This window comes from Wolffia australiana, chromosome 17 (assembly GCF_029677425.1).
Source record: "Wolffia australiana isolate 7733 chromosome 17, ASM2967742v1".
Lineage (NCBI taxonomy): Eukaryota > Viridiplantae > Streptophyta > Magnoliopsida > Alismatales > Araceae > Wolffia > Wolffia australiana.
In genome coordinates, this window is record NC_135851.1 from 8,488,519 (window position 1) to 8,499,863 (window position 11,345).

Here is an 11,345-nt window from a genome sequence, read left to right on the forward strand (position 1 = left end):
CCTAATACCTAAATGACTGAATTTGATTTTTGAAATAACTATAGGCTCCTAGATTTTTATTCTATTTTATTATCCCTTATTAAAGACAATAAATTATGAAAATTTTTGAAGCTTAAGTTGACTACTATTCTGAATTACATGAATAGGGATAGTGAGATGACAAGTGAAGTTTAATTAGTTAGACTTATCAAGTCTGTCTTCTAGAGAATTTGGAAAATTAATTTTTTTGGTATAAAGGGAAGAACTTGCTATCTGAATGATTGTCGTATAATTCTTTGTATATATTCAATCATTAAAAGTGTCAATCAGAACTCGGTATTTGAAATCACAAGTTCATCCTCTATCATCCAGGAACATCCAAAGACAAAATACAGATTTGAACTCAATGACAGAATCAACATTATTTTAGGAAATATCCATAAAAATATTAACTAAATCAAAATGGGACTTTTGGGGAATCAACATTAAAAATAAAATTTATACAAAAAACATTCAAATCCAAGATGATTTAGTCAAAATAAATTTGGATATAAATAGAGTGAGAAATTGGTTGCACTTCAGAACAATCCTACAACCAAAAGCCTTCCTAAAAACTCTTGCCCTTGAAACATGACTGTATATCATTCTTAGATAGGCCAAAAAAAGAGCTCTAAAATAGGAATTATAGAATAGTGGTGAAGCAGATGTGAATAAGCTTAGACAGTCCCAGTCTGGTCATCGTTTTTAGCAATTTAAATAAAGTTTGGTCCGGTTCCATCCGTCTTATCCAGTCTTTGTCTGGTCCTGTCAAGTCTGCTAGTCAATGTAAAAATCAAAGCTGAAAAGTCATGAAGATGATTGCATTGACCATCAACATAACCACTTTCCCTTACCTTCCCTTCTTTCACCCTTCCTGTTTTCCTCGACAGGTTCTCTCAGCCAATAATGGGCGGGAAGCTAGAGCAGATGGATCTGGATCGGAGTGAGAGGGAGGCGAGAGGCGCACACAGGGATGACTAAATAAATATTTAATATATTTAATTCAGGTCATGGTCCAGTTTGAACCTTAAACCCATAGTGCACCATCATCCAGGAAGTGGACAAAGGACAGGACAGGATGAAGATCATCCCGTTAAATGTCCCAATTTTTGGAAGTTCCGTCTTGAGTTCGTCCCGTCCCAAATATTTTCATCCCGTCCAGAGTTTGTCCAGTCCCAAATATTTTCATCAACGTCCCGTCCCGTCCGAAAACCGTCCTGTCCAAGACATTATCGTCCCGTCCCGCGTTCGGGACGTGGTAGTGCCTCAGGCCACTTAGAATTTGACATGTGGCACGACACGTGTCAAATTCCAGCTGGAGCTCTCAGGCAGATGAACACACGACTCTTGCAGGACACAGAAACCATCCTGCCCGTCGTCCAAGGCCCCAGAAGGCACGGTTATTTCGTCCATGGATGAGTCAACCGTTCCCTCTGGGGATGGGCGGACAACTCTTCGTCCCGTCAAAGGTCGGAACTCCTGGGGGGATGATTTTTTCGTGCACGGATGAAATTACCGTCCTGTCTGTGTCCGTGCACTATACTCAAACCCGATGCTACCCGTCTAATCGGTTCGCCCTAAAATGGTGAACCTGCGGTCCCATTTCTGTCTTCAATGTTCAACCCTAGACATGAATAAAATGCACACACAGATGAAATTTTCATATAATCAAAATAATAAATTTATTATCATCTCTCAATAGCTATAAAATAATTAATTCAGAATCAAGTCCAAAAAGTAGGAAGAACTCTCTCAATCAATCGACTTCTCAGAGAGTAGCCCATCTTCTCTTTCGATCAATTGAAGATCTTTCGACCCTAGACGTGAATATAATGGATGAAATTTTCATATAATCAAGATTAAAAATATATTACGATATCTCGAGAACTATGTAATAATTAATTCAGAATCAAGTCCAAAAAAGGGGTATAAAATCCAAGTAGAAAGGGCTTTCTCAATCAATCGACTTATCAGAGAGTAGCCCAGTTTCTGCTTCGATCAATTGAAGATTTTTCGATGCCTCTGGCGCTTGGATGCCGCCAAATCGCCTGTTTCGATCCACATTTACCCCGGAAGAGCGCGAAGGAATTATCTTTTAGGGTTCCCGACGCTCCTTCTCAACTCAATTTCAAGAGGGCGAGTCAATTTTTGTGCAAATCCGCTTCGCTTGCTGGGTCTGGCGCGGAATTTCCAGGTCTGTTTGTTCCAATCTTCTGCAACAGGAAATTGTTTTGCTTAATTCGGATTGAGGGATGATATCAAAGCCGTCTATTTTCGACGTCGCTTGCTCAATTGGCACATTATCGTCGATACGGATATAGTCAGCATCATCTGTGTTTTTTTTTCTAGAGCTAAACAGCGTGTATTTCAGTGTCATCGAGATCAATATCGTTAATATCCTCAATTTCGATATCATCAGCTTCGTTACTATCATCAATTTCAATATCATCAATGAGATTGCATTTAGGGTTGTCCTCTAATTGCTCAATTTCTCCAACCCAAGAGTTCGGTTCACGTCAACCGTCGCCATAACGTCTGCAACCATAGTTGACCTTGTTGAATGTTGGTCAATAATCGGTTGACGATGACCGGTATCGTGGATGGTTGACCACATTCGTCATCGTTGACTTTGACTGTGCTGAATTTAAATAAAATGCAATCCCACCCCTCTAATTCCTCAATTTCTCAAACCCTACGGGCTAGGGGTTGGTCTACGTCAATCTTCAACGTCAACATCGACGTCTACAACCCTCGTCGATGTGGACGAATTTGGCTGGCAGTTGGTTGAGGAAGATGTTGCTGACATCACCGTTGGCGTGTATAGCAGTCGGTTGACGATGACGTCTTTTTTATGCGAAGATGTCATCTGGGTCAACTTCGCATCTATGTCATTGTCAATGATTTTCAATGTTGATAGTCAACGTCATCTGGAGTTGCAGAACTCGACTCCGAATTGAGATCGTAATGGCAGGCTTTGCCTATAGTCAATGTTAACAGCATCAATGACGTTGATGGGTGCCATGAACGGTTGGTATAGATGATGGCATTGGCGTGCATGGGCACTCCAATACAGTTGATGTGGATGGCATCATCTACAAATAGACAACCAGTTGGTTTATTTCAATGTTTTAGACAACTTTACATAAAAATTGTTGTTGGCTTTTATTTTGGTGGTGGACGATGATGTTATCAGCAAATTGTCAATGACAACTTCACTGGCAAACTGTTAATCAGTCGTCAACATTGCCATCGACCTGTTAGGGACGTGCTGAACCTTGTCTGCATTGCTTTTGAATTACACAGATCGCCTTTCGGAAGCAGAATCGAAGAAGAAATCGAGGAGTATAGCAGGGGTGGATCAAGATGAACTGGTAGATCCAACCTTATTATCAGACCCAGATAGCTTATTCTATCAATTTGAGGGTGTCAATATACACCACAAGATATGTTGCCCAGAAGAAGAAGGCAAAATTGAGTTGTTCTCGATGCCCATGATTCTGCTTCATGGATTTGGGGCTTCTTCCTTTTCATGGAGCCGAGTACTGAAGCCTCTTGCTAGTCTGATGGGCTCATCTGTTCTAGCTTTCGATAGACCTGCGTTTGGATTGACATCAAGGCCACGCCGGGACCCCTTGGGCATCAAGAAAGCAGACGACCCACCTCTGAATCCTTACTCCATTGCCTTCTCTGTCCTGGCCACGCTCTCCTTCATCGAAAAACTGGGTTCCCAGAGGGCTGTTCTTGTTGGGTATGTCCTCTCCAATGACTAATTTAGTTGGGTATTTTGGTTAAAATTTTAGTTTAGGTTTAGGGACAGATGAAGGATGCCCGTTTGGGATGGATGAAATGAAAGCTTCAGGAAAAATGAGACAGATGCAGACGGAAATTTGGTCAGTCATCTGTCACAGAATCTTACGTTTCAATCTGTTTCGGTCTTAGGGTCTGGTTGAAATGAACAGAGGATGGTTGTAAACTAGAGACATTACCAGTACCCAATGGCAGAATGGGACGGAATCAAAGGAACAAAGTCTCTGTTCCGTTTTCCATTCCGAAGTTAGGACGGATGACTGATGACAGTAAGAAACAGAACGGATGATGGATGGCCATTCCTCCCCGAACCTTTATGGAACAGGACTGTATGGACCTTCTGTTCAGTCATCCATTACTGGGGTTGTTTCCTTTTGACCAATCCGACTAGGGACTGAATGGCTGACGGAACAGGGGGAGAAACTGTTGTAAAATGTAGAGTAATAGAGCAGAAATTGATGGCAGAATTAAACAGAAAGTGACATTGCAAGATCCAATAGAGGATTTCATTCCACTTTCTGTTCCGAGATCAGGAGAGATTGAGTTCCATCCTGTTCCATTTGTCATCCGTCCATGAACCTTAATTGTATTAATCTACTTCTCCATCACTACTGTTCATCAGGTCAGATAATTCAACAATGTCTCAGGCACTCGGCTGGTTGCCTTGTCGCGGTTGATGCTTACTTTGAATCTCCTGAACGGGTTGCTGCACTTATCCTTGTGGCACCGGCTATCTTTGCTCCAGTTGTTCAGTCTAGAGAGAGAAAGGATGTGGGAGGAGAGACGAAGAATGGTGAAAGAAAAGAAGATGGGGGAGAGAGACATTGGAATGTCTTCTCTGTTGTTGGCAATCTCTTGTCCAGATTCTCTGGATTTATTGTTGAGGCAGCAAGGAAAGCATTTAAAGTGATTAAAGATTTGATTGGGTATCTATACAGAGTTATCTTGACAGCAATTTTGCGCTCAGCCCTGTGCAGATTTCTGGTAAGTTCAATTATCTCCTGGGTTTCTTTGATCGGTCTTCTTTGTGCACCATCTTAATTACCATAAAACAGCAACGGTGAACTCTAATTTTTTAAATGTAATATAATTTTCCATTGTCATGGTAAAAACTCTCCAGGTTCCTGATACGATCCTATACCCCTAAAGGGTATCTTAGGAAGTTTAGCCCACTAGGAGCATTTTAGTCATTTCATGTTTAGGGTAATTGCTTCCATTTCTTATAAATACGTGTAGCCCTCCCTGGAGGAGGGCAGTCAAGAATGAAGGTAAGTTTGGCCTCTTGGCTCACTATCTCGATCCTCCTCGTCTCGGTCCCGTCCCCTTGACCGTCCAACGATTCCCTGCCCCCGTGATCGTCTCACCAGATCTTCAGCCGGTTCCCCTCCAATCCGATTCCTACCTCTGCCGTTCGGTTCCCTTCTAGTCTCCGGCGATCCCCGTCCCCGCGATCTTCAACCCTTCACCGCGTCATCAGGCGGCTCGTCTCCGGTCGATCCCTTTCCCCATCTGTTTGACCCCTCTCTTCATTCCCGTTTCGACTCTCCTACCCCGGGAACGTCTATCTCGCCTCGTCCTCCAACCTCCTCCCGATACGAACCTAGATCAAGGTTCGTATCAGTTCCTAGCTGGTAAGGTTGGCTTCCACAATGACAATGAGGAAGGAGTGATGAATTGACCATAATAACGAGAAATTGTCGTCGTCATTAGCACAATCACCATTGTCATGGTCCGGTTTCCAAGCTAAGACATCACATTCAATCATGTCGTCATCATTGAGATTATTATCTGGTTTCCAATGCCAACATTTTCATCTTCATCGTCGTCATCGTCAGCCATCTTTTGAATTCATCATCTTCATCGGTGGTCATCTGAGTCACCCAGAAATGATGATAACTATGATGCAATTTAGGGATGATGGTGATAAATTCGTCATCGTCTGCCAACCAATACTCTGCAGTTTGTGAAGTAAATTGATAATGCTTTTTACAATAGATAGGCTGCACATTACATCATTAGTTTTAGATTTGATATACCTTTAACAAATGTCTCCCTAACAAAAAGGATATTCAGTTAAATTACCTCAAATGTATGCAAAGCTAATAATTTTCTCCGGGGAAATGTCTTTTATCAGAAATCAAGTTTCGCACTTAAATTTTACCTTTTGTGGCAATTTATGCCAAAGGTCAGCGGATGCTGCTTCACCTGAGATATATGATAGTGATGGAACCAAAGACTGCTTCACTTGAGATATGTTGAAATGAAAATATTACTGTATTGTTATGTTGACTGTTTCCTGCTGACTTGAAAACTTCCACAGGCTCTGTAGATAAGGTGATGGGTATCAAGTATACATAACTAGAACCACATTATTTTAATGGTCACTTAACTTCTTTCATTATAAGAGTACTTACTTCCTTTGCTAATTTAATTTCTCTTTTCCTCCAATTGTTAGTCGTCTTTCAGGAGTTTTTCTATGAAACGGTTGCTAAATTCAATTATTCTTGTAAAATTATTTTCTTTTGTCTTTATTTGTCAGGTAAGGAAGATCATCGATAAGTTTGGTATCCAGGCAATTCGATCTTCCTGGTATGATGCGAAGAATATTTCTGATGCCATCATAAATGGATATACGAAGGTGGGAGTATGATTCAAGCTCCTGTTTTATTTGTCTGACATGATCTCCTACCACTCTTGTGGCATTTTCGTCATATTACCCACCAGGGGTATTTTTGGTATTTTCTACTGTTGAGTTTATTTCCCTCTGCATAGTGGTACTCCTTCCTTTAGGAATATATCCAAGAATGAAAAACTGAAGTTGCAGCTCGACTCAACCTGATCGTTTAACCCGATCTTCGGCCGACTTGTACTATGATTGATTCGTACCTCATCTATGATTGATCCCTTATCTCTTCACTTTCCTTGATAAGAATCTTCATCAGCGCTATTACCACTCATCGAAACCCATATGATCACCTCAACCTTTTTCAGGATTTCTAACAATTTCACTTTTCATATTTGCTCTTATATTGATATTGTTTTGCAGCCACTCAGGGCCAAAGATTGGGATGTTAGCCTGCTGGAGTATACTTTGGCTATGATCACAAACTTGGCTCCCAAAGAAAAGCCTCCATTATCAACACGGCTGGCTGAGATAAAATGTCCCGGTACATCTCTCGGCTTTTTCTCTAACCGAGTTATGTTATCGGCTCAATTCGTTTTAATTTATATTTTTTTCCGGGAAAGTGAAACGTGAAACCCCGGTTCCTTATAGCTTTCATTGAATTAAAAATTCCCTATTCCATTTTGAGAGATTTGAAAGAGCACTATCTCGTTCAAAGGTTCTATACATCTGCTGTTTCTCAATGCATTTCTTTAGACAAAGACTCTGTTAATCACCAACTCCAAACTAAAGCTGGAGGATGAGGTCAAGCTCATCATTGTCATTTTGACTCCAAATTATCTTCATCCTCATCCATGTTTTTCTTGGAGAAATGACAATGACAAGGTTGTTTTATCATCAACAGATGGATGACAATTATGGCCTTGCAAACTGGATGATGAGTATGATGACAAGTCGAAATATTGTCATCACCATCATCATATGCTCTCCGTTGTTATTTTTGGCTCCAAACCACGGATAGAGGACTACGACTATTTCCTCATCCTCATCCCAAAATATATTCTTAGTCATCACCATCCATGTTGGGACTTGGAAAAATGAACCTGACAACTCTTCTTCGTTCACTCGTCATCCTCCTCATTCTCGACAATGCCAAACGCTGATCTTGGTCATCCTGCTTCCTATTCCTCGTTATTTTTGTTTCTTAGATATGATTAAACTCTGCGATATATAAATAATTTTGCATTTTCTTGGAACTTGCAGTGTTGATCATAACAGGAGACGTTGACCGGGTGGTTCCACGTTGGAATGCTGAGAGACTGGCTTCGGCCATTCCGGGGTCAACCCTCCATGTTGTCAAAAATTGTGGGCACATTCCCCATGAAGAGAAGGCAGAGGAGTTCTTGGCGATCGTCAGCGAGTTCCTGCAAATGGCGTTTGGAGCTCCAAGTGAAGCGAAAATTGCTTGTGATTGATGAAATTTATTCAATCAACCAATAGGTAGGGTAGAAAATGAATCATTTTCACTGTATTTTATGTATATGAACATAAAAACCGATTATCCAGCAGAGACATGAAGGCATTTTCTCTGGCACTTTTTTATTTGAATTAATATGATGCCTGCAGATGTTGAAGCTCAGTAAAAGTTTCCAAAAAACCATTTTGTTTTTGAAAATGAATGATAATATTATAGTTGAAGAGATCGTTTTCAAGGAGAGGATGGCTTTGTCCGACAGCGTCGCTAACAAAGTGTAGGGTTTTGTTTCATGTAGGATAAAAATCAATTATCCTGCTGAGACATGAAGGCATTTTTCTCAGGCATTTTTTTATTTGAATTAATATGATGCCTGCAGTTGTTGAGGCCCAATAAAATTTTACTTAAAACCTTTATCTGCTCGAAAATGAATGATAATATTATATTTAAAGAGATTGTTTTCAAGGGGAGGATGACTTTGACGGACAGCGTCGTTCATGAAGTGAAAGGTTTTGTTTCATGCTGGTTTATGAGGGAATAAATATTTTAACGGGGGACTAGTATGGTCCTTCTCGTAATCTATTTTACATTTTTATAATATTGGCTTGATTACCTATCTGGGGTGATCTTGCTTTTTCCTTTACAAAAACATTTATTATTCTGCTAGGATGATGAAGGTGATTCCAAAAGATTTGCTATTTTTAAAATATAATATTATTATTCAGTCACTGAGGCAGCAGTCTCTTTCAGGCACTGGGATTTATGGAAGTTTCCCTCAAAGTAGGAAATCATCCCTAAAGTGTTTCACTATGAAAAACAAAATATGCAAATGGAAAACAAGATTTCCAGCTAAAAAGCAAGGCTATTTTTTAAAAGATACATTCAATTTCAATTAATAGAACGCTTGCATTAGCTGCAAAAGTTCATAAGAATTATTCAAAGACAGATCAATCAGCCCAATAATGATTTATTTTTGCAGAACTTTGTGTCTGACAAAGTAAAAAACTAAAAATATTTTTTTGTTTAAATCAGGAAGGCATTTTCTGAAAAACCAATTTATGATGCCAGAATTGGAATCAGTAGTTTGACCAGAAGCTGAAATGTAAATAAATTCCTAAGAAACAAACTAATCAGATGACAAAGAATCATTTGAACTCCTTTTTCTTCCACTGTTGATCTAAAAATCAACTTTTGTCCAAAATATGAATTAAGTTTTCCCATAATAATTTGTTATGTCAGTTTTTTTAAAGTAGTAGTTTGTCCAGCTACTGAAATTTATATAAATTACCGAAAAAAAAGATTAATAAACTACAAAGTGAACCATTTTTTACTGAAGTTCATGAGTAGTTGGCGTAAAAATAAGGAATTTCTTATAGAAGGACATTCTCAGAATCTTTTTAAAGTGATTTTTCATCATGCTTGATGCAAAAGCATTATTTGGTCCAGTAATTCAAACCTTGACTTAGAAAAGAAGAGGTCAACAGAGGAGACAGGGATCAACCAAGGGCAAGTCGCCTGATTTTTCATCATGATACGGTCTCGACTAAGGACTTATCATCTCCAATGTAATTTTAGGACAAGGAAAGTTCCCGAGGTGAAGAAGAGAACGGGAATGGTTGGGGAGAGGCCGAGCTGAGGGGGTAGGGATCGGCCGAGGACGAGCCGCCTAAAGATGCAGTGAGGTAGAGATGATCACGAGAGTGGGGATTGTAGAGAGTGAGAGAGGACTCAGACTTGGAGAGGGAAGACAAGAGACCTTACTTCATACTTCTTGGCTCCCCTCCTAAAGGGAGGTCATCCCTATTTACAGGAATTACACAATAGCAAAATGACTAAAATGCCCTTATGGGCTAATACGACGAGACTAGCCCTAGATGGGTTGAGGATCCTATTCATCAACAGAGGAGACACAGATCAACAAAGGGAAAGTCACCTGAAGATACGGTGAGTGGTTAATGATTGTGGGTACGTAGATTGTCGAAGGCAAGGAGAGAATCTTTGGATGGTTAGTGATACTGTCAAATTAGATCAGTAAAACAATGGTTTTATACTTAATTTTACCACATATTTTTAAATTTGCACAAGCGTTATTCAAAATTTAAGGATAAAATGATAAATTTATGATTTATTTTCCTAGGCTCTAATTTTATATATTTAATTGATTTTAGAAACTAACCCCACTTGACTTTTAGAGTCGAGTGGATTTCTCACATCTTCTTGGACTTTTATTTGATAGACATGACTTAGGTAAATATAAAGGGGGATTTGAGATACAAATGGGAGGAAATTAGAAATCAAATGGATAATGAGAGGAGGCCCAATACACAAGAAGTTCATTCTAGAAGTCAATTCAAACCTCCTTAAAGACCGGGTCAACTAAAGGCAAGAATTGTGGAACTAACCCAATATTTGAATTTGAATGGTCTATTTTCAAATCTGAGAAGTAGGGCACATGGGTCCAGGATGAAAATCAAGAAATCCTAGCCCTGCAATCCCTTGGAATTAAATCCAATGGCTGGGAGAGTTAGGCCACTTCTATTTATTCTCTTTTCCCCTCTTTTTTTATCTCATCTTAGATTTCTGCTCCCAACTTGTTGTTGGAGGCCAAGTGCATCAAATTTATTTGATCAATTATTGTTCTAAAAGAGTGTAGGAGAGAGAGTTCAAGGGAGATCAAGATTCTTGGAGAAAGAGCACCACTTGGCCCTTGGGGGACGTGATAACAAGGTTTGTGTGATCTCCTGAAGGTTTGATTGGAATTTTTTTCACCATTTTCTCTAGCTAAAATTTCAGAGTATAGATTTCAAGCTTTCCAACGCATCAAACAGCACTAAAAAATTCCTCATGTAGTAAAATTTACAGCGATTTTCGTCCATTACTCATTTCTGCCGTAATTTCACCGCGGGAATGCGGCCTAAGGTTCTATTTTATTTAGAGTTATTATTGCCTTAGAAAAATTATTAAAAATCATATTAAATTATTAGAACTTATAATAAACAACATAAAGACTTAATTAATTTATTTAAAATAGTTTTGGCTAGTTTTCTATCATTTAGTTGATTTTCTCTTTAGAAAATAGTTAAAAATCCAAAAAATATATAAAATCACCAAAGAAAGTTATTTCAAAATATATTCGAATTGCAATTTACTCTCTCATTACCTGCTCATTGAGGATTTGACCCTTACTTACCCTATTCTAAGTAAGGAAGATTTTGTAAATATTGTTGCACAAATCAGAGCCTTAAACAACTTATTTAACCCAAATTCTGGTTTATCAGTTAGGGATCATATTAGAGTGGAGATGGCTGAAGATCTGGTGAGGCGATCACAGAGAGTAGGGGATTGGCGGCCTGTTGAGGAGATGGGATGGATCCGATATCCGATGCCAATATCGGATACTGCTATACGTGGATAATTTTTCCT

General features: G+C 39.3%; 1 protein-coding gene across 1 annotated transcript; it reads left to right on the forward strand.

The window, feature by feature from the left end:
• Window positions 1-1,966: 1,966 nt before the first annotated feature.
• On the forward strand, window positions 1,967-8,148 carry LOC144714436 (alpha/beta-Hydrolases superfamily protein). Its single transcript, XM_078589179.1, has 6 exons — window positions 1,967-2,212; window positions 3,322-3,766; window positions 4,473-4,809; window positions 6,365-6,463; window positions 6,872-6,992; window positions 7,712-8,148. Exons 1-6 carry the CDS (start codon window positions 2,035-2,037, stop codon window positions 7,921-7,923), a joined length of 1,392 nt encoding a protein of 463 aa, XP_078445305.1. The 5' UTR covers window positions 1,967-2,034; the 3' UTR covers window positions 7,924-8,148.
• Window positions 8,149-11,345: the final 3,197 nt, after the last annotated feature.